Here is a 24,653-nt window from a genome sequence, read left to right as displayed (position 1 = left end):
GAGTGCCCGGCCTCGCTGGGGCCTACCCAGGTCTTGTGATAGTCCTCCACCTTTATGGCTTGGTCGGCCATCTTCCTGGCGGAGTCTAGGTTCAGGCCTCCGCACTTGATGAGCTCGTTCTTTAAGTCCCCTCTTGGGAGGCCTTTCATCGCTGAAGGCGCGCCGCTGCTGCTCACTCACGAATCTGCTGAACCTTGGCATCGAACCTCTTTACATAGCCGGAGAGTCTCGCCCCCTCCCGTCGATAGTCGGAGATCCGATGTCTCGACGGCCCTCCTCTTATTGCAAGAATACTGGGCCAAAAATGTGTCCCTTAGGTCGGCATAACAGTATATCGACCCGTCGGGTAGCCCCTTGTACCAACTTTGTGCCATCCCATGCTGGGTCGTTGGGAAGACCCGGCACCAAACCTCATCAGGTTGCTCCCACACCGACATGTAAGACTCGAAAGCCTCGGCATGGTCGGTTGGGTCGCTTTCTCCCTTGTATGATATGGGCGGCAATTTTAGCTTAGTCGGCACCGGACCTCTAGGACATAGTCACCGAGGGTTTGTCGACCACGTGTCGAACGACACGCGGCGATCGGCTCCTCGCATCCTTAGTCCTGGCTCTCTCCCCGTGGTGGGAAGGGCTTCTTCTCCGACTCGGTGAGTCGGGTTTCTTCTCCGACTCGGTGAGTCGGACTTCTTCTCCGACTCGGTGAGTCGGACTTCTTTCACTCCTCCAGGGCGGGCCTCGTCGGTCTGCGGCGGCGACACTGTCCTCCCGCGAGTGCGGGAAGGACTCAGGTCTACCACTTGCACTCTGGGCTCCCCCGGCGTCTTGACAGGGTCAGCTTCCTCCAATGCTTCGTTCAAGTTCCTCGGAGTCACTTTTTGGGCCCTGATCTCCTGTGAGGGCGCCGCCGCTCTTGTCGTTGTGACAGTGTGAGTCGGCGTGCTACCCATTAGATCCAGGAGTAGCTTCAGTTTAGCTGCATCAACCACATGTCCCATGATAGTGACTTGGTCGGCGGGCAGCGGTGTATCTTGTTCCTTTGGCATCCCGTTCATCGTATCAGTGATACGTCCGGTGGGGGACTGCCCGATTTCAGAGTTGTGGAATGTGTCATCTTGGTAGAATTCATTTTCCACAAGCACCTTCTCTGGTTGTTTCGACATCTTCTTAGCTTGTTGGGTGGGTTTTGTTTTGTGTTTTTTTTTTTTTTTTTTTGGGAATGAATGTGACTAGCTTCTAGTATCTTTCCCACAGACGGCGCCAATTGTTCCGGGTGTAATTCCGAAGCAGTTATTTGTTACCACTCGCGGCTTGTAGAATGACGTCTTTGGTTGGATCCTCCTTTCGGTCTCCTGAAACAATGAACAAACTGAGGGCTCGGCTTTGGACCGAGCGAACTCCTTCCGACGCTCAAGTCAGTAAACTTAAAGGGATTAAGTTGTGTGTTACTTGGCGAAGTATATATATTGTAGAGAGATAAGGAAGATATTACCAGATTATGAGGTGTTTAGGTTATATTTCGGATCCTTTCCTCAATGAGGGTTGAGGAGTATTTATAGACTTTCACCTTTTGTCACGTAGTGGCCAAGTGGCTAGCAGGTGGAAAGACTGATCTACCCTCGGCCGAGGGACCCATGGCAGGCCGGCGGGCCCTGTTGACTCCATGCCGAGGGGTCTTGGATATGAGTACGCGGATATGTGCCCCTACCGCTAGTTGTCCCAGTAGAGGCACAAGAGACAGCCGACAGTCGTCGGCTTAAATTTAGGGCAGTCTAAGTCGTTGACTTGCTGTGGATATCTTTGACCTTGCTCAATATGTTGACTCGGTCAGCGGGTGCAGAATATGCCCCATCAGTAACGTTGTACTCGTTTCAATTATTTGTTTATCTTTTATGTTAGCACAAAAACCAAGAAAATAAAAAAATGCAAATTATTAGACAACAAGTGAATCAAAATGAATTATCAAATCGCTTTTGTTTATTGACATTTTCGTGAAATAAATATCCAAAAGCAAACTAAAAAAATATGTAGGTATAATAGAAAATGGCTGGAGTAGTCCTTTGAATTACATAATTGCATAGTAGGAATTTTCAAGAGATGTTCATGTTCCGATCCAAAAAATTTATGAGTACGGATAAAACATTTTAAGAAAACACAAATTCTCATTATAGACGGACACTATCCGTCGATATGTATAGACGGATACCATTTCTCCTCACAAAATACTCATTTGTCTTAAAGTGGAAAGCATATGGGGGTGCCCCACCTTGTCCCCCCTACCCATTTTATTAGAGGTCTTTACCCGTTTATTCGCCCCATCCGTTTATACCAAGACCTATTGTTAAGAAAATTATAAAAGTCCGACTTACTAACATGTCTCAAATCCGCTGACTTGAACCTAGTCATGTCCGGCTCAAACAACATGGGAAAAGGAATGTTAAATTTTTCTAAATTTTATTCATTTGATTGTTAAGCCGTCTTACAAAAAACAATCAATACAAATAAAGGAATATAATAATAAATTGAGAGTATATATACAAAGAAAATGATAAGATGCTAATCTTAAATAATTTTTTATTATCTTCATATACTTGTGTATGTACTACACAAATACTTGTTTGACCTCAACACCAAAAGTCAACGAAGATCCATATGATCTCGGGCTACAAATCGGATGCTCCGAAACCGCATCATTCAAATACCCGTTTATCTCCTTCTCAAACCTCTCCATAGCCAAAGGTGGCAAATACACAGGCACCAATATTCCATTTTCACCCTTTCTATTTTTAGAAGCCAAGAAAAAACTCCCATATCCCGGGGTTGGCCCACCTAACCATCCTCTAGCGGGCCCGCCTTGAACGGGCGGACCCCAACCGAAGTCGAACAGGTTAAGATTTAACCTGCTGACGTCGGAGACAGAGAATGTATGTGCCCTAGTGTAACGTGGCCTACCGTTTATCACCATAAAGTCAGCTAAGGATTTCATGTACTCCTCGTTGACTTGACCTTTGACCGCTTTGACTAACTCCAAGGCGTACCCGATTGGGTTTCGGGTTAGTAACCCGGCTGCGGATATGACGTTTGGTGTGGCGATGACATTGCCGTAGTATCCGGATGGTAGTGGCGGGTTCTGGAACTTGTGTCGGGCGTTGACGTAGATACGTGCGCGGACCTCGTCGTTGGGTTGGATTTGTAGTGCGATGGTTCGGCTTCGCCAGATGACTGCGGTTAGGATTTCGAAGGTTGATGAGGATTTTAGGTGAGCTGGAAGGAAGCGACGTAGCGCTGATATCTCAGTTGGACCAAAGAAGAAGGGCTTATGGACTAAGTCATCACCAAGTGGAATATCCGGAATTTGTTCGTACTCTCGGTGTGCGCAACTGACTTGTGGTGGATCACGGGCACTTATGAGGTCTCGTTTCCAAACTGGGTAGACCGATAAGAAATCAGCTCCACGAGCCAGTTCTCCGACTGCGTTCAAGAATTGGGCTAGTCCAGTTCCGTCTGACATTGCATGGTTTATTCTGTGTGCTAGTATGAATCCTCCACATTTAAGTCTGCTGACCTGAAATGAATAAAAATAGTTATTAGTGTAGGTCGATTTTATAAAGTTTCGTAGTAATAAAACAATAAAAATATTCTCAATAAATTCTTGTTTAAGACGATATAATACCTGAATAAGAAGCATAGGCGAGTTGAGAACACCATTATAACCAGGAACGTCAAAAAGAAGTTCATCCATGCAAGGAATAGGAGGGTGAAGTTGAGCCTCACTAAACTCATCCAACCTAATCTCTGCATCAGCCTCCGTAAACAAAACTCCCTCCGCCGTACACTCCACCACCAACTTCCCCCCTTCTTTTTCCCTTAACCTCCCCGCCAAAGGATAAAATGGCACCAATGCCTTACTCACAGCCTCCTTAATCACCCTAACAGGGTCTGCGCCAAGCATACTTGGCGCAGACTTATAAAACTGGATCCCAGGTACGTGCATCCTGAGACCAGCTTGGTCATCGATATCTGATAACTGCTTAACCTCGTATGGAGTTGGCTGTGCCGGAGTTATAAACTCCGGCGCTTGCCTAGTCACCTTGAACACTAGGGGTGTTTTGTTGTTCATAGCTTTAGCCATCACTATATTATTTATAATAATGGTAATAATATTAATAAGGTGGTTTCTTGATTGTTGTATGTAGTATAGTTTTTCTTGCTAGAAGATTGTTTGTGGATAAGGAAAGAAGTATGTGGTGGTTTATATAGGTTCATATAGTGGAGGATTTGGTAATCAAATTGTTCAAATTTAAAGAACTATTCATGCACATGAAAATGCTAGGAAAGTGGTTAGTGGCATAGTGGGTCGTGGAATTAGTCCTAGGGCTACATTCATTGGTGATTTTTTATTCTTTAAACAACTAGTGACGACTCGTGTTCCTAATTTGACTGAAGTTGTAATGTGGTACTATATGTTAATTGTGTTGATAACTTCTATTATTAGGCGCGTAAATGATTATTACTCTGTTCAAGTTAATTATTGTTCTTTGGTTTTGACATAAACATCAAGAAAAGAGAAGGGGGGCCAACTATAAAATGACAAGTGGAGCAAATTGAGTGTGAAAGATTAAATTGTTCATCAAATGCAATCCTAAATAGAAAAAACAACAATTGACTAAGATACTCAAAAATAGGATAGGACAACGAATGACCGGGACTGAGGGAGCATAGACAAATTTTCTTTTGATGTTCTTTGTCAATGTCATGGTTGTCTATGTTGATTAAAGGTGGTCATGAAGGGGGTTGGGTCGTGGACGGGTTAAGGTTTGCCACCTGACTTGAAAACGACCTAGGGGAGGGGTAAGTCGGACTAGGTTGGCCGCTCATGCCCCGGCCGACTCAACCTTCTGATGAGTGATGATGGGTCAGACCGAACTGGACAAACTAGACCCTACCTTTTTTTCTGAAAGGTTTTAATTAGATGGGTTGGGACTACGTAGGCCGACTTGGTGGAAGTAGCTGCAATAATTGGCCAAGCCAAGGGCGCGTTTAGCGGGTCATGGGAAATTGGACCGGCCAAGCCGATACAATGACCACCTCTAATGTTGGTATAGAAATTTTGTTCTATTAAGTATTTCGGCTCTCTAACGTGTACCCTAATTAAGGGAAGTAGGGAACACATTAAGAAATTAACTAAAGAAAAATTTACAAAATCAGAGTATATCATTATTTATGGAAATATTAGTTTGTACATTAATATCTGATGAGATATTTTTAAAAATCTTTCTCTGATTATTTTTTTATCGTGTACTCTTAAGACACACGTGAGACGTTAAAAACCGACGTGCTAAATCTGAAATATCGCAATGTAGAAATTAGTACAAAATAAATGGAAAAAACAAGTGACATAATGACATATGTAAGTCTAAAATTCCAATTAATGTTGCGACCGAGCAAACCCGACGTGACAGAGTACTCGATAATGTTGCGACCTGAGCTGATGTTGACCCGTAACCCAACGTAACCTGATTAAGGCCAACTTGAACCCGAGATGACCCATAACCCGAGTTATGCATGTGCTGACCTGACCCGACCTTGATTGTTGACCCGAGTTGAATGATAACTCGAAATTAACCCGAAAACCAATCTAAGAGCTGACCCTATCCGGTGACGTTATCTCATTTTAATAATTCTTTACATATTGCAAATGAGAGAATGGTAAGAGGATGTCACCACCAATGATATATATTCAAACAATCACAAACTTTCACCGCGTATGAGTTTTTTTTTTTCCCCTCCAAATTGTGATTGTGTTCTAACTCGTAACACCCTCGTGGTCTAAATGGAATAAACTAGAGTTAATGTGTATTGCACGTCTATTAATTTGACAAAATGAAATAAATTGGAGTATTATTTTGATAGTCAATAAATTTAACTCTGACTAATGATTCATCTTTTAAAGTATTTGACTAAATGACTAATCGTATGTATGAAAAAACACTTAGCTTGCTTGAATTTTTTAGTAGATTACTTAGCTTGTGATTGTTTATTTTCTAAATATTGAATACAATTCGTGAAGTAAGCGTATTCAAACATTCTCATGAAAAGTGTAGTCAAACGTTAAAATATTTTGCACATATTTTGCACATTGCAAAGAACCAAGAAAAGTAAAACATTGTTTTTTGTTTACAAAAAAGTTTAGTCTACATACTACTCAAGTGCTTTAGAAAATTAATAAAATTCACAATAATTTTACGCTATAAACAAAAATTAATAGGATAATGATACCCTACTCATTGTAGGTCTTGGGTTTATACCCTTTTATCAAAAAAAATACGCATATACAAATTCCATTTCATTTTATAATACATACGGAGTTTTTCATTTTGAAATTTATGAATTGTTGTTTTTATATAATAAGGGTTTATAAAACAATTCCGTCTCAGATCATTGGAAATTTTACTAATTTATTTTTAAAACGATTTTGTCTCACAAACGGGTCAAATACGTGCCACATGCATAGACAAAAACAAGTCTTGTGCTAATATTTAAACATTTTATTTTTTGTTTTATCTATAAAAGTGATAGTTATTTGTCTTAAATGTGAATTTGTGATAATAAAATTGTTTCATACTCCGTAAAAGTTTTATATCATCAATGGCTTGCAAAATCAATGTTTTTTTTTTTTTTGAAACGAAAGATGTCATTGTCATGCAATAACTTAAGGGAAATCAATCGTAAACATAGTCAAATATGCGCATGCGGACGCTCGGCAACTTGCGTTAGTTAAATGAATTTAACATACCATGAATTGTTCCAAATAATTAAGAACACCAGTCAAATTAAATTAACACCAATTAAAGGAGCAGTCGTTGGACTAATTATTCCACCACCCACTTACCTGGCCTGAAGCTAAATCTTACAAAAGTGAGTGTGCCCGTTAAGTTGTCTTCACTATTTCGGAGAAGATTACCTCAATTATTAGTAAGATACTCCAAATCAACACAAAAAAGGAGAAAATTCATACATTGATATTACAAAGAAAATGACGGTTATGTTTGAAGGTTATATAAGCAGTGGCGGAGCCAGGATTTATAGTTAGGGGGCGAAAAAATTCAACGTGCGGAGCGAACTAGTAATAACATAACGAAAACTTGAAAAAAATTCGGAGATTTTAATCAAAACTTGCAAATTTTTCCTTGGTCAGCGGGGGTTGGTTTAGGGTAACAAAGTTTTATCTGGTTAACCCATTTAACTCATTTCAGATTTAAAACAGATATAATCGAATTAAGTAAGACGAGCTGGTTTGTTAAGGAGTAGCATTAATGTTGCCAATAGTGGTGAGACTAATACGAGTACTACATATCTACAGTGTAATACTAAAATTAGTACACACCAAAGAAACATTCAAACTTTCTCTCCTCAACAACTTTTTCATGCATCACGCATCATCTTAAACAAAAAAACTTAAACAAAATTAACCACTTTCCTAGCATTTTCATGCATGAATTTTGTGTGACTTTTTCTTCCATTAATTTTTTGATGACCTAATCTTCCACTATGTATATCCTCCTATATAATCCCCTACATACTCATTTTCATATCCACAAACAATCTTACCTCAAAAAACACTTTTAAGCTATGAGCAACAAAACATTATCCCTAGTATTCAAGGTGACTAGGCAAGCGCCGAAGTTTATAACTCCAGCGCAGCCAACCCCATACGAGGTCAAGCAGTTATCAGATATCGATGACCAAGCTGGCCTCAGGATGCACGTACCTGGGATCCAGTTTTATAAGTCTGCGCCAAGCATGCTTGGCGCTGACCCTGCCAAGGTGATCAAGGAAGCTGTGAGTAAGGCCTTGGTGTCGTTTTATCCTTTGGCTGGTAGGTTAAGGGAGAAAGAAGGGGGGAAGTTGGTGGTTGAGTGTACGGCGGAGGGAGTTTTGTTTACGGAGGCTGATGCAGAGGTTAGGTTGGATGAGTTTAGTGAGGCTCAACTTCATCCTCCTATTCCTTGTATGGATGAACTTCTTTTTGACGTTCCTGGTTATGATGGTGTTCTCAACTCGCCTATGCTTCTTATTCAGGTATTATATCGTCTTATACAATAATTTCACCCTTCTATCGATTTCATAATTATCATAAATAACTAATTTTAATTTTCATTTCAGGTCACTAGGCTTAAATGTGGAGGGTTCATATTAGCACACAGAATAAACCATGCAATGTCAGACGGAACTGGCCTAGCCCAATTCTTGAACGCAGTCGGAGAACTGGCTCGTGGAGCTGATTTCTTATCGGTCTACCCGGTTTGGAAACGAGACCTCGTGAGTGCCCGTGATCCACCACAAGTCAGTTGCGAACACCGAGAGTACGAACAAATTCCGGATATTCCACTTGGTGATGACTTAGTCCATAAACCCTTCTTCTTTGGTCCAACTGAGATATCAGCCCTACGTCGCTCTCTTCCAGCTCACCTAAAATCCTCATCAACTTTCGAAATCCTAACCGCAGTCATCTGGCGAAGCCGAACCATCGCACTACAAATCCAACCCAACGACGAGGTCCGTGCACGTATCTACGTCAACGCCCGACACAAGTTCCAGAACCCGCCACTACCATCCGGATACTACGGCAATGTCATCGCCACACCAAACGTCATATCCACAGCCGGGTTACTAACCCGAAACTCAATCGGGTACGCCTTGGAACTAGTCAAAGCGGTCAAAGGTCAAGTCAACGAGGAGTACATGAAATCCTTAGCTGACTTTATGGTGATGAACGGTAGGCCACGTTACACTAGGGCTCATACATTCTCTGTCTCCGACGTCAGCAGGTTAAATCTTAACCTGTTCGACTTTGGTTGGGGTCCGCCTGTTCAAGGTGGGCCCGCTAGAGGGTGGTTAGGTGGGCCTACCCCAGGATATGGGAGTTTTTTCTTGGCTTCTAAAAATAGAAAGGGTGAAAATGGAATATTGGTACCTATGTATTTGCCACCTTTGGCTATGGAGAGGTTTGAGAAGGAGATAAACGGGTATTTGAATGATACGGTTTCGGAGCATCCGATTTGTAGCCCGAGATCATATGGAGCTTCGTTGACTTTTGGTGTTGAGGTCAAACAAGTATTGGTGTAGTTACGTACACGTACATCGTCATGGCATGTTATTATGGAAGCATATATAGAGAAGAGTATGAATATTAAGAATTTAAGATTAGCATTTTAGCAAATTGTAGATAAATATATTCTCAATTATTTGTTATATTTATTATTTTATTGGTTTTTTGTAAGATGGCTTAACAATTAAAATGAATAAAATTTAACGTTCCTTTTTTTCCCAATGGAGTTGTTTGACTGATGTATATGTTGAAACTAAAATTATAAAGCTAAAGCAAATGTGGGATTGAACCACATATGGGGTCATGTTAAATTTTCGGTCCAAGGAGAAGCGGGTTAGCGGGTTTGTAACGGTTATTAAACCGCATCAACATTCTTAAAATGCCCTATTTGTGCCCAACTTGTTTATTTTGTTAGTCGGATAGATCGGGCTCTATGAAAGGCATAATCCGTGAACATCTTTTTAAAATCCCTACTCCTCTGACCTACTCAATAGTTTATACTAGCTTTATTTTTTCCTCATAAAATAAAGTAAACTAAATTATTCATTGGAATAGATGGGAGTACAAAATTCTGTTAACGTGACACAATTTGTTTAGTTTGTTTAGTTAGTTAGGTAGATACAAACTCTTGGGTTTGATATAGTCAGCCATGGAATGGGCTGAAGTTGTTGGCAAATCTAAGATTCAAGGATTATGAACCACATTGGCCCAATATAAAAGGATGAAAAAAAAACCAATGTGGGAGATGGAGATCTCAATTTTTTATTTTTTGAAATAAAACCACAAGGGTTTTAAATTATATTAACTAAATCAAGTGAAACAAATTCGGTAATGTTTGGAGGAAGGTCCTCATACCAAATTCTTCTCCCTAGCTGCCAAGGCCACATATGAGCTAATTCATGAGCCACTCTATTAAACTGACGTCTAGCAAATAAAAACTCAACAGACTCAAAAGATAAACATAAATCGTAAATCTCATCATAAATAAGAAAAATATCACTCCTTCCGGTGCTCCTCTTCTTTAAATCTTGAATCACGTTCAAACAGTCACTTTCGATCGCCACTCTTGCAATACCATGTCTTCTTGCCTCAGCTAGCCCCAAGAGGACCGCTTCTGCTTCAAGTATCTTAGGCTCCCTCTCATCTTGTTGTTGCAGCGCCACACTCCACTTCACACTACCCCCAGCGTCTCGACACACCACTCCCAACCCCGACCCCCGTCCGCAAACAATTCCCGCGTCCACATTAACTTTACACCAGCCATCCCTCGGCCGCTCCCACCCTCCCACCGTCATGTCGTGATATTTACCTGGACCCCCCCGCCACCTGTGTACCCGCCTCCTGCATCTCCTCTACTAACTCTTGCACCCTGCTCAATACGTCCCGCACACACACATAGCGTCCCTCAAAGATCGACTTAATCTTCGCCTCTCATATTGCCCAACACCCAGTCATCAAGGTCACACAATCTTCCATATTCGTTTCTCGCATCATTACCTCGCCCCACTCCCTCACCTTAAAGAACCCGACCTCCCTCATTGTATCCAACCCCAACCCATCCCATACTCCCCCAACCCAGTCACAACCTAGTACAACATGTAGACAAGTCTCCACATCATACGAACAAATAGGACATCCACCAGCTACCCCACTTAGGCGACGAGCTAAATTATGCTTAGTAGCTATAACTTCATTACACAGCTGCCAGAAGAATACTTTGATCCGCGGGAGGACCGGTACTTTCCAAATCTTGTTCCATAACCATCTTTCTCGGGCAAAGTCCGACTGCTCCACCAACTCTTCCCCTTCCCCATCCTGTGCCCAATAAGCTGAGGCCTCACCGAGTAGTTACCATCCTGCGTCAGATCCCAACACCACTCATCCGGTTGGTCCCTTCCACTAAGACGAATTTTTGAAATTCTCTCAACCTCAAATGGCAGAAACAAGCTTGTGACCACCTCCTGATTCCACGCACGACCCCCCGACAACAATAATTCAGCTACCCTCTGTTGGAGCTAGTGTCCTCCACAAATTAGTGTGATAACATTTGTAAATCTCTTACAGGTTCACAAGGGTATACTTCGTATATTTAATCAGTTGATTAACGTTTACCTAATAACGGTTGGCTTGCTAGAGAGTTTGACGTTATTATCATACAGATGGCGGTGATCAACTGGTCCCTAAAGGTCACACCTATAGGACGTATTTGAGAAATGTGGTTATAGAAATATAATTACATTGATGCCCAAAATGACTAAAAAGTTAGTCAATGTGTTGATGAGATAATTATTTATTGAAAATTAAATAATATTAAGTTGAGACGAATTAACTGTCAATTCGTAAATTAAATATAATAAGTTATATTTAATTAAATATATATAAAGTTAGTTTGGACGAATTAATCTGTTAATTCGTAGTTAAATATAATCAGTTGTATTTAATATCAACAAGTTGAATGTGTCATAGTGGTAATAGTGAGGGTACACAAGCCAAGAGGTTATGGGTTCGATCCTCACTAGATGACAATTTAACACACTTTATATATTTTTGGAAAGACCAAAAATAAGGAAATTTAATTCCTTATTTTCGGTTCAGGTGGCCGAAATAAGGGAGGTTTCCACTTTCCTAATTGATTTCGGATTTCGGTCTATATAAAAAGAAAGGTGGAGAATTATTTCTAACCTAATTCTTTTTCTGACCTAGCCTCCTCTTTCTCATCACAAAAACACAAAGACAATAAAATTTTACAGAAAATTTTAGATTGATTTCTAGCATAATCAAAGGGTATATCTTAGATCGTCTTGGGTGCAACTAATAGGCGAATATCAATTTTGATATTGTTCTTAGGCCAATTTTGCAAGGACCCGAGGTTAATTCTAAATCTTTTTACTTATGCTTATGTATTTTATTTTATGACCATAGATCATCTTTATTATATCGTTATAATCCTTCATGTTAAAGGGAAGTATACAGATTATTTCCCACACCCTCATATTCACATCCGCATTACCTAATGGCGAAAGAACGAATTTTGACTTCGACTCCTTAATCCACGGGTCTAGCCAAACCCGTGTCCCCATCCCATTTCCAATGCGCTTTCTAGCTGCTAAACTGATGACATCACGTGCCTCTCATATACTCCTCCATGTATAGCTTGGATTTGTTCCTAACTCGGCCTCCATAAACTCGGTATTAGGAAAATACTTCGCTTTCAAAACCCGCGTTAGAAACGAACTGTCGTCGGTCATGAGCCGCTATCCTTGCTTTCCCAACAAAGCCCTATTAAATTTATTGAAGTCCCGATACCCCAGTCCACCCCTAACCTTCGGCATACAGAGCTTATCCCAAGCTAACCATGCCATCTTCCGCTTTCCACCCTCTGAACCCCACCAAAATTTAGAGACAACAGCACGTAATTCGTCGCAAAAGTTAGCTGGTAATTTAAACACACTCATAGCATATGTCGGAATTGATTGGGCTATTGCCTTTATCAACACTTCCCGACCGGCTTTACTAAGTAGTAAACCCCTCCAACCTTGCAACTTCTTACTAAGCTTGTCTCTAATAATTCTCGTGACCACCTGCTTCGAGTGCCCTACAACGGTCGGTAAACCCAAATATCGATCCTGCACATCAACTTGTAGACACCTCGTTTCTGCACCTCCCGCAAACCACCCGGTGATGATTGGGCCGCATGTTTGATACGCGGAACGATTTGTGACAGTTCGTAAGTTTATCGTCAAGTGATTGCTCAAACATTAATGTCTACCTCTTGGTTGTCATCTACGTGCCGATACGGTCGTTTTGACAGTAATTAGAGTACATTTGGAGTCCGGGTAAAAAACCGTCTTCATTTCCTAAAACCGTCAAATCCCGGGTCAAAGCAATGTGCTTGTCTACCTAAGGTTAGGATGTCATAAAATGTTGAGAATATATCTCATTTTGAGTCTCATGTCACTTTTTTGGGCTAAACATAAAGTTTACATTACAAAATGTGTATTTCATTTAGTTAAAATGATAACCCGATCTTTAGGCCCGTTTTACGAGGTCATAACGAGTTTTATGGGTCAGGCCTATTTCATAGAAAGTTCTAGATCTCTTTCTTAGCTTTCTAACGCCACCGAAATCACCTTATTCCGAGTCTTGTAGAGAAAGTTATGCCTGAAATACGACAGGCTGTCAAACGCGTTTTCTACGCGCAGAGGAACCTACCCGGGAAAGGACGCAGCAAGTGCTGCGCCTCTTCTAAGGGACGCAGCACCTGCTGCGCCTTTTCCCAGGGCTTTCTTTTTGTCCAAGTTTCCGTGTTTAACCTAAGTCGGTTGTTTCCGGATCTTTCCTTCCGTATCCAACTCTTACCATAATTCCGTCGTGTGATTAGTATAAATAGGAGCCTTCGTTCCTCATATTTCTCACGCGAGTGTCCGCCCTTCTCTTCTCCCTTTGCATTCTAGACTTCGTTCTTACTAATTGGCGCCTACGTGCTTGGACTTCCGACCACGTAAGCTCGGATCTTTCCGGGTACCAGCCTCTCCGTTGCATGACCGACCAATTTGACCAACTACACCAATAATCAACTTAATTAATTAATCGTTTTCCTCTTACGAGGGCACTTTCTTTGCATTCGCGTCGAGCATCACTAATCGATATCTTAGTCCTTCTCGTTTCGTCAAACATGTAAGTCTGAGGGTGTATAATCCTTATTTATTTATTGTATTTTACTTATCGTATCATCATTGTAAGGTTTATGTCGAAAATACCTCGTTAAAACCGATTTCTAAAACCGTCTTTCAAACCTCTTTTACGGATTTTTCAGAAGACTGACAGTCGAGAAAAGACGCAGCAACTGCTGCGCCTCTTCGAAGGAGCGCAGTTCCTGCTGCGCCTCTTCGTGAGGCTGCCGCAGTTCCTGCTTCTTTTCTTCTTCTTCGTCCTCTGTAATTCGTTGTTCTTATTTGATTTCGTTTGTTTGTTCTTTAATTCGTTCACATGATAGCATAATTAATCACATGTATATTATTCCTTCGTCATTAACATGTTTAATCCGTCTTTAAATCCGACTTAAATCCTAAATAATCCATATTTACGGGTTTTCGTCATTAAATTCAAACCCGGATTTCAGAGATTCAATTTGTTCATATTGAATCTCTGGAATTCGTCGTTGATATATTTGCATCTGTTTATCCATTGTATATTCGTCATATCTAACCTAGTTAATTGATTTCAATAGAGGACTCATTCATTAACATCGCTCCTTCACGTAATTAATTCGTTTAATTCCATCTCATCCATGTTTTATCGCTTTCATGACTAATTCATGTGCTAAATAATCTATTAATCACTTTCATCCGAGTAATTATAATCAATCGATCATTAAATTTAACAATTAACCTTAACGATTTGCAGTTCCGGCTTCACAGCCAGAACTCACCCTTGGAACAGACGCAGCAACTGCTGCGCCTCTTCCAGAGGGCGCAGTCCTGCTGCGCCTGTTCTAGGTTGATTTCTGCCTCTGAACTCCTTTTTTGCCTTGACGTAATTAATTAGTTTACGTAATTAATTAACTATTATCCGTATTATCACGCTAATTCCTGTTCGTCTTTTATTCTTTTATTCCTTTTTATCAAATTGTCCGTTTTAAAGGTATTTTCGACATAAATCGCCTAATCCGATGTAATTATTGTAATTTTCATTCTTGTAATTTATAATTATTGTATTTCTTTTATCATTTGTATGCTTTCACATGTAAATGAGCATTAAATCCTACTTCGACCCAATTGCATGCTAATTACGTGTCAACCGACTTAGTTAATTCTCACATGTTAGGATTAATCTATGGATGTTGCATTGCATGCATATAGCCGACAGTATATCAAGTACGAATAACTTCCCTAATCATTAGTAGAGGCCGCTATCGAGGCGGGCGGGATTAGGTGTTCGATCAAAAGAGCTTCCTAATACGTACCCTCACCCCTTACTCCAGATCTCCGTGAGCACCCGTGTTCATTGGCATCCACGAGAGTCATTCTAGACATAGAATGCTAAGGGTAACGATTGCTTAGTGTTCATGTCACTACTTTGTGTCTTGACATGACACGAGGTATTCGAACGGTTCCAATTTCCCATAAAAATTGGTGGCGACTCCTTACAAAATGCAAACGCTTGTTTCGTTTCTCACCAAGCGCCCCCGTGGGCGGCCCGCTGTCCACAGTTTGGCGACTCCGCTGGGGATATACACTTACGTGTAGCTAAGGGTGAAACTTGAACAAGGTTAGGGAATAATTTGTACAAGACAATTGTCGGTTTTCATAACTCGGTCTTCCTAGATCGTTTAATTCGGCCTTCCTAGGCCCAACCCAACCCATTCGACCAATCGTCCCGTCTAAACGGTCCTAATTCTTATTTGGGCCTAAGGATGGATAGCGATTGACGTCATCCATACCATGATGCTTACTCTTGTTTGTATCAAGGCCTTCACTACTTGAGGAAATGGACTAGGAATCGGCCTTACTCTTGTTTGGCACGAGCCTCTCCACAGACTTCGGGTTTGATGGTTCGGTATGGCAACCCACCCTTTAAACCAAAACCCTTTTAAATGCACTCAGCATCCCGTTATAATGCTTGTATATATGTTTATACCTTACGTGATCGCCATTTATAAACCATGACGATTTTTTCAAAAATCAAAATCCTTTTCTTAAATAAAATTTCGAAATAGGCTTTCAATTAGCACAAAATCCGGTCAAAACTCTGTCCATTTGTCGTGTCAAACTTCGGGCCTCAAACCCATTTCAAAACCAAATACAAAAAAAAAAACGTAAAAAAAAAAAACAAAAAAAAACGAAAGAAAAAAACGTCAAAAAAAAAAGAGTCCGAAAAAAAAAAAAAAAAAAAAAAAAAAAAAAAACATATTTTCAAACCATATAAATGTATATATGTAAATTCAATTGGGCTAAGTTAGAGTCAAAGTTCAAACCGACTATGTCCTAGTCGGAACTCTGTCGAGTCATAAACCCGTCTCTCTTTACATTTTGGGTCTTTTCAAATTTCAAGTCAAGTCCTAAGGCGTCACGCCGTCATTTTGGACCCTCTACCCCAATTCAGTTAGGATCTAAACACTCGAGTCACACGTTCCGAGGCTCAACACACGAGTCTCAATGGGCCTCATATTTGAGTCTAAACTACAACAGTCTTCTTAACACCTATAAGCAAACCTCGAGTCCAGAATCAACACGTGTCATCAATCCCGTCAATAAAGTCAAATGTATAAATGTCACTCCGTCAAAGTCAACACTCGAGTCTAAATTAAAGTCAAGCACCGTGGATTCAAACACGAGAAGTCGCTCACGACATTTCACGAGTTCACAAGTCAAGTCTAGATGTGTCATCTTATCCCTTCCTTTATTTGTTGCCTTAGTATGCGTGATCCCATGTCGAACCGAGTGTAATGCGCGTCATTTCTGTCGAGTAGGAATCCAGCAAGTTCTGTCAATCAGCAAGGTCACAAAGCAGATCAAGCCACAATCACCATGTCTCTCCAGGACGTTTATGCCATGGTCCTACAAGTTCAAGCTACAGTGGAAAATTTGAGCATTCGCGTCTTCACCCTCGAGAATGGAATGGTGGAAAAGAACACACCAACTAAAGAAACCTCTAGTCTAGGTCGTCCAAAGCTTACCTCTTGCAATAACAATCGTCCTAGAAAGCCGAAAACAGCTGAAAAGAAACCTGGGAGGCATCAAAGGGTGCTTACCGATTTAGGCATGTCTTATGCCGATGCTTTGAAGAGACTTTCTGCCCAAGGCATGCTACATCCAATAGGACCGACTCCGGATCCACCTTTAGAGAAGCAAGTGAACCTCTGGAAGGGCAACAAATATTGCTTATATCACCAAGGTAGAGGCCATGATATTGAAGAGTGTTTTCTCTTGAAACACGTTATCCAAGATATGATCGAAGAGGGCAAGCTTCCTAAGCCACCTTCCGCCAAGAAATCCAAGAAGATCGACCCTCTTGGGTCTAATATTATTAAACATGACGAAGAATCATTCCTAGATTGTTCTCATCTCCTCAATCATCATGATGACAAAGAAATCAATGTCCTCGAAGACGAAGATATCCAAAATGGAATGCTCATGCTTTCCATTGCCTTCAACAATAAATTTTCCAAAATAGAAGGAGCCATTGATACTCTAAACTCTCGGCTTTCCAACATGGAGAACCAGTTTGCTGAAATGGGTAAGAAGCTTGATGCCCAACCTCTCAAGATGAAAAGTGTCCAGACAAACCCTCAATTTGACAGTCTTAAGGAGAAAGTAACTAGTAAACGATCTATTCCTAACAACCCTCCAAGGTCATTTACAAAGGCTTCCGAAAATAAGGGCACACCTCCTAGGAAATTTACCAACATTGGTATTAGATACGCCGACGCCTTTCAGAGACTCATGGAACAACGGATGTTAAAGCCTATAGGACCTACACCTGACCCAGAGAAGAAGTCCAAATTCTGGGACGAGAACTCATACTGTGAATACCATAGAGGCAAAGGGCATGATACAGAGAAATGTTACAAATTAAAACATGTCATTCAGGATATGATTGAAAGCGGGAGGTTGTCCCTCTCAACTTTTAACCCACAGGGTAGCTTAGGCAATCCTTATGGATATACCACATATCAAGAAACTCTTCTTGACTATTATCCTTCCAATGTTCCCAATGATGAGGACGGGGTGCTCAAATGGGTGAATGCTCAAAGTCAGATGCCGAAGCCAGTTGCTGGAAGAGAAAATGTTCAAGCATGGGCCGATGATTACGAGTCTAGTTCTAGGATTGAGTCAAAGTCCGAGTCCGAGTCCGAGTTTTAGACTTTCTATCTCATATTTGTTCTAGTAACTTTCTTCGTGTCCATTTTCATTCCTAGTGACAACCTGGGGGCTGTCCCACGAGTCACGTGTCTTCTCGAGTCTATGCTAAATACATTCATTATACATTTCAATAAAAATACAATTTTCAATCTACATATTCTATCATATCTCTTCCTTTACCTTTTCCTGTGACAACAAGAATTGGTGTGAGACATTTTAAAATGAATAACGACAACGCATGTCCGTCGATGTGAGTGCACTTAGATGATGTTCCATTCTATGTTGTAGAGGACCTGAAACTTCGTGTTCTTTTCTTACCTATTCCATGTCTGGCAATAGAAACCCACAATATAACCCTAGTTTAGGACGAGCATACCTCAAGAGATTCTAGGACGAATCCAGACCATCTCCCTTGTTAACGATCCATGACGGAAGGCAGGCCCATTCCCCACAATAAACAACCCGTGTTGCTAAAGACCAACCCCTTTCACATTAAAAGGTGCTAGTCTAACCCAAATCCATGGTAGCAAACAAATCCAAGACAATACGAGCCATGATCAAAGACCAAAGGCTCAATCAAGAGAAATACCCAAAATCAATATCCAAGGCCACAAATATGCCCGTAATCCAAGACAAAAGAGTCAAAAGAAGAAGGCTCAATCAAGCAATTCAAGGTTGTCCTCAAAAACCTGAATCCAGAATTTGAGCAATAAGCCGAGATATATTCTAGACCAAGAATATGAGTCTGAATCAAGAACGATACTAAACGGAATACTCCTGAAGTCTATATAGAATCAAGTTACAGTATAGAATCAAGACATCGATGAAGATGGTTAGTTAGCACCCTCACTTAGCCTTTCATACATCACACACCCTAAGTCCTTCTCGAGACCGTTACGGGGAGATAGTTAGGAATTTTGAGAATCCTCTCAAGCTCGTCAAATATACCCATCCTTTAGGGCCAAGACATGGAAACTTGATCCCACGTCATTTTAACCTACCTTTATGCGCTCAGGCTACATCAAGCCAAGAGACTCCATTGCCAAGCCACATTACAAGCCGTAACCCCATCAAGCCTTAACTCCACAAAATCAAGCTCCAGAGATTTATTCATCAAAGCCTCTTATTACCGAGCTCCACATTCCAAATATCCAATCCAGTTTCACCTTGACCCATACACGGAGTCTTCGGATACTTTGCTACCCAGAACGGGACATACCCATATCATCCTTAGGGTCCACTAAGTGCGCTCACATGACAAGGAAAATTTTTACAAACCTAGTTATACCTCTTTGGTCTATGATCAGAGGGAGTTATCTCAAATCAATTCTTCGAGTCACCAAAGGAATATTACCCTTGTGACCCCTGCACTTTAAGGTCCTAACAACATGGCTTAGGCACACACCTGAACTACGATCTGGTTTGATTTCACTTCACGTGAATACGTAGGCAGTCCTCAAGGACACAACCATCCCAACTTTCAACCTCAACTATCAACCATCTCAACCATCAACTTTCAACCTCTATTTCAACCTTCCAACCTCAATTAACATCCTTTCCACAACCAACACCTCTATACTGGGGGCTCCTTATTGTCGCCCAGCCTCCTTTTTACCAAAAGTCCAGAGTCATTTTCTCATCCTGGGGGCTTCTCTTCCGAGATGCCACCCTTCCTTTGTTCCTTTGAGTCTAGCTAGTACTCGGTCCGGACAATGACAAAGATCTTAGATCAATTCTCCAAGTCATCGTGCCTCGAGAGGGGTCTCTTTTACAGCAAGCAACGACGAAGAAGTCCTAGTAGACAGCTGATCCATGGCTCATGCCTTGCCTTCATATGCATTCATCATTCTTGCAATTCTTATACCTTTGGAACTGATACGCATTGTCACCCACACTTGGCTAGGGGTTGCGCATACTTAAGCAAAGTCTGTCAAGTTATCCCTATATCGCGTCAAATCTAAGTTAGTGTCGCGTCAGTCATACCTAAGTCTACATTTCGCGTCGCGTCTTAGTAGGTCTGTGTCATGTCAATTCCTATGTCTAAAGCCCATTTGAATATGCATATCGCATTACAGACGACAAACTTCTTTGAACAAATTTTAAACGACTTTTATAAAGAAACAACTTTTGCAAAACCTATGTGTTTCCTCATTCGAGGTCCATCTGATAATTGCTTACGTGCATATGTGTTTATGTTCTATTTGCATATTAGATTGCATTCTTGTGTGGCTAATATCCATGCAGGTAAGTATCGAGAGCGTGCTCGCTCCCGATCGGGGCTTCACCCAAGTCTTCGTTGTCCCCAGCGCAGCAGTATTTTGCAGTATTGCTCACTCAAGATTTCTTCCATGACGATCAAGATGTTTCTAGTCGTCAAAATATTTGTCCCCCAGCGCAGCAGTATTTTGCAGTATTGCTCACTCAAGATTTTTTCCATGGCGATCAAGATGTTCCTAGTCGTCAATATATTCCCCAACAAGAGTTCGCTTGAGACCGACGCAAGCAGATTCAACCTCAAGTTTTTGCAAGAGTTCGCTTGAGACCGACGCAAGCAGATTCCCCAGCAGTTTCTACCGACGTCCTGCTACCCTCAATATTATTGTTTCCTCATAGAGTTCGACAAAGGTGTCGTTCTCCGAAAGTTCCCAAACCAAAGCCTCCTTCCTTAGGTTCGTAAACCCGAAGTTAGGATTCTTACCCCTAGATTCTTAGATCCCAAAATGGCTTCTTTAGGTTCATAAACCTTTAAGCTCCCACACCAACATCCTTAGGTTCATAAACCCTTAAATCCTTTTGGAGTTCTCATACCTCAGAAAGCTTAAGCGCACGCGTTTAAAACAAGAATTAGTAACCCAATAGTTCCTAAACTTAACCCTAGGATCCCCATTCCTCGTAGGTTCATAAGCCTTTAAGTTCCCATACCAGCCGTCCTTTTAGGTTCATATACCCAGGTCCGCACACCTAGTTTCTTTTAAGTTCCCAAACTCCCTAGAGTTCATACACTCCTACCCTTAGGATCATATTCCTTTAGGATCACCTTTTCCTTTTAGGATCACGTCCTTTAGGATCACCTTTCCTTAGAGTTCCCACACTCAAACCTTGGTTACCCCTTAAGTTGAACTTATATTTGACCTCCTTCCCGACGATGCTTTCCTTTAGGGCCCCACACCCTAGCACAATCCTTATATATCTTTTAGGTCTTACCCTTAGCTCCCATGCTCAATCTTAGCTCCTACGCTTACCCTTAGCTCCTACGCACCTCCGGAAGCATCTCGAGAAAGAAGTCTCAGGTATGGTCTCTTCTTATGGCTGGCGAGCTTCCTTACGTAGTCTAATGGACTTTAAACGACCCTCCCCGATAGTCGACAGACTCTAAAATGTTCCCGACGACAGTCCTTGGTTCGAGACCCCTTGAGCGCCTCGCGTCGCCATAGTCGTCAGGTTGTAATCTTCGATTGAACTGATGGCTATACTTTGACTTTCGCCTTGTCCAAGCCTCGGTCAAAGTGGGGGCTCAGAGACACCTCGTTTCGCACCTCCCGCAAACCACCCGGTGATGATTGGGCCGCATGTTTGGTACGCGGAACGATTTGTGACAGTTCGTAAGTTTATCGTCAAGTGATTGCTCAAACATTAATGTCTACCTCTTGGTTGTCATCTACGTGCCGATACGGTCGTTTTGACAGTAATTAGAGTACATTTGGAGTCCGGGTCAAAAACCGTCTTCATTTCCTAAAACCGTCAAATCCCGGGTCAAAGCAATGTGCTTGTCTACCTAAGGTTAGGATGTCATAAAATGTTGAGAATATATCTCATTTTGAGTCTCATGTCACTTTTTTGGGCTAAACATAAAGTTTACATTACAAAATGTGTATTTCATTTAGTTAAAATGATAACCCGATCTTTAGGCCCGTTTTACGAGGTCATAACGAGTTTTATGGGTCAGGCCTATTTCATAGAAAGTTCTAGATCTCTTTCTTAGCTTTCTAACGCCACCGAAATCACCTTATTCCGAGTCTTGTAGAGAAAGTTATGCCTGAAATACGACAGGCTGTCAAACGCGTTTTCTACGCGCAGAGGAACCTACCCGGGAAAGGACGCAGCAAGTCTTTGCGCTCTTCTAAGGGACGCAGCACTGCTGCGCTTTTTCCCAGGGCTTTCTTTTTGTCCAAGTTTCCGTGTTTAACCTAAGTCGGTTGTTTCCGGATCTTTCCTTCCGTATCCAACTCTTACCATAATTCCGTCGTGTGATTAGTATAAATAGGAGCCTTCGTTCCTCATATTTCTCACGCGAGTGTCCGCCCTTCTCTTCTCCCTTTGCATTCTAGACTTCGTTCTTACTAATTGGCGCCTACGTGCTTGGACTTCCGACCACGTAAGCTCGGATCTTTCCGGGTACCAGCCTCTCCGTTGCATGACCGACCAATTTGACCAACTACACCAATAATCAACTTAATTAATTAATCGTTTTCCTCTTACGAGGGCACTTTCTTTGCATTCGCGTCGAGCATCACTAATCGATATCTTAGTCCTTCTCGTTTCGTCAAACATGTAAGTCTGAGGGTGTATAATCCTTATTTATTTATTGTATTTTACTTATCGTATCATCATTGTAAGGTTTATGTCGAAAATACCTCGTTAAAACCGATTTCTAAAACCGTCTTTCAAACCTCTTTTACGGATTTTTCGAAGATCGATCGAGAAAAAGACGCAAAGAATCGCTGCGCCTCTTCGAAGGAGCGCAGCCTCTGCTGCGCCTCTTCGTGAGGGGCCGCCAGCTTCTCGCTTCTTTTCTTCTTCTTCGTCCTCTGTAATTCGTTGTTCTTATTTGATTTCGTTTGTTTGTTCTTTAATTCGTTCACATGATAGCATAATTAATCACATGTATATTATTCCTTCGTCATTAACATGTTTAATCCGTCTTTAAATCCGACTTAAATCCTAAATAATCCATATTTACGGGTTTTCGTCATTAAATTCAAACTCGATTTCGAGATTCAATTTGTTCATATTGAATCTCCGGAATTAAATCGTTGATATATTTGCATCTGTTTATCCATTGTATATTCGTCATATCTAACCTAGTTAATTGATTTCAATAGAGGACTCATTCATTAACATCGCTCCTTCACGTAATTAATTCGTTTAATTCCATCTCATCCATGTTTTATCGCTTTCATGACTAATTCATGTGCTAAATAATCTATTAATCACTTTCATCCGAGTAATTATAATCAATCGATCATTAAATTTAACAATTAACCTTAACGATTTGCGCTTCAACTTCACAAATTAACTCACCCTTGAATGACGCAAAGAATCGCCGCGCTCTTCCAGAGGGCGCGATCTCTTCTTACTGCTCTTCTAGGTTGATTTCTGCCTCTGAACTCCTTTTTTGCCTTGACGTAATTAATTAGTTTACGTAATTAATTAACTATTATCCGTATTATCACGCTAATTCCTGTTCGTCTTTTATTCTTTTATTCCTTTTTATCAAATTGTCCGTTTTAAAGGTATTTTCGACATAAATCGCCTAATCCGATGTAATTATTGTAATTTTCATTCTTGTAATTTATAATTATTGTATTTCTTTTATCATTTGTATGCTTTCACATGTAAATGAGCATTAAATCCTACTTCGACCCAATTGCATGCTAATTACGTGTCAACCGACTTAGTTAATTCTCACATGTTAGGATTAATCTATGGATGTTGCATTGCATGCATATAGCCGACAGTATATCAAGTACGAATAACTTCCCTAATCATTAGTAGAGGCCGCTATCGAGGCGGGCGGGATTAGGTGTTCGATCAAAAGAGCTTCCTAATACGTACCCTCACCCCTTACTCCAGATCTCCGTGAGCACCCGTGTTCATTGGCATCCACGAGAGTCATTCTAGACATAGAATGCTAAGGGTAACGATTGCTTAGTGTTCATGTCACTACTTTGTGTCTTGACATGACACGAGGTATTCGAACGGTTCCAATTTCCCATAAAAATTGGTGGCGACTCCTTACAAAATGCAAACGCTTGTTTCGTTTCTCACCAAGCGCCCCCGTGGGCGGCCCGCTGTCCACACAACTACACGTACGCCCAAGACTGCCGCCACTCGCCGTCTCCTATCCTCCCTCGTTCCCTTACTAAAAGACATCGTCGTCTTATCAAAATTAACTAACTGCCCAGATGCCACCTCATACTCCCTAAGAATAGCCTTTACTCTCATTGCTTCTGCCTCATTTGCCTTTACAAAAAATATACTATCGTCTGCAAAAAGTAAATGAGACACAACCGGCGCCGTCACAGCAATACGAATCCCATGAATCGAATTATTCTCCACGGCTCTTCTAATAAGACTAGACAGAACCTCAGCACACAATATAAACAAATACGGAGAAATCAGATCACCCTGCCTCAACCCCCTAGTCGGGCTAAACATCTCAGAAGTTTTACCATTGACCAGAATTTCATACCTGACCGATGTCACACACTCCATAACTCGCCCTACCCATAAATCATCAAATCTCATACGCTCCAAAAGCTCTCTCAAAAAAGACCATTCGACTCTGTCATATGCCCTAGACATATCTAATTTAAAAGCCATATGCCCTCCACCACCCCTCGAATTTTTCATATAATGAAACATTTCGAAAGCCAGAAGGATATTGTCTGTAATAATAC

The 24,653-nt window shown here is 41.2% G+C and overlaps 2 protein-coding genes across 2 annotated transcripts; one reads left to right on the top strand and one right to left on the bottom strand.

Moving 5' to 3' along the window:
* Positions 1-2,552: 2,552 nt before the first annotated feature.
* On the bottom strand, positions 2,553-4,218 carry LOC141646464 (benzyl alcohol O-benzoyltransferase-like). The gene is made up of 2 exons (XM_074454346.1): positions 3,671-4,218; positions 2,553-3,562 (listed from the first exon to the last, which is right to left on the bottom strand). Exons 1-2 carry the CDS (start codon positions 4,127-4,129, stop codon positions 2,600-2,602), a joined length of 1,422 nt encoding a protein of 473 aa, XP_074310447.1. The 5' UTR covers positions 4,130-4,218; the 3' UTR covers positions 2,553-2,599.
* Positions 4,219-7,585: 3,367 nt separating this feature from the next.
* On the top strand, positions 7,586-9,331 carry LOC141648456 (benzyl alcohol O-benzoyltransferase-like). Its single transcript, XM_074457128.1, has 2 exons — positions 7,586-8,079; positions 8,164-9,331. The coding sequence occupies exons 1-2, from the start codon at positions 7,630-7,632 to the stop codon at positions 9,124-9,126; spliced, it is 1,413 nt and encodes a 470-aa protein (XP_074313229.1). The 5' UTR covers positions 7,586-7,629; the 3' UTR covers positions 9,127-9,331.
* Positions 9,332-24,653: the final 15,322 nt, after the last annotated feature.

Source organism: Silene latifolia, chromosome 3, assembly GCF_048544455.1.
Source record: "Silene latifolia isolate original U9 population chromosome 3, ASM4854445v1, whole genome shotgun sequence".
Lineage (NCBI taxonomy): Eukaryota > Viridiplantae > Streptophyta > Magnoliopsida > Caryophyllales > Caryophyllaceae > Silene > Silene latifolia.
The sequence above is the reverse complement of the archived record's forward strand: the minus strand, read 5'-3'. Positions and strand labels throughout refer to the sequence as shown.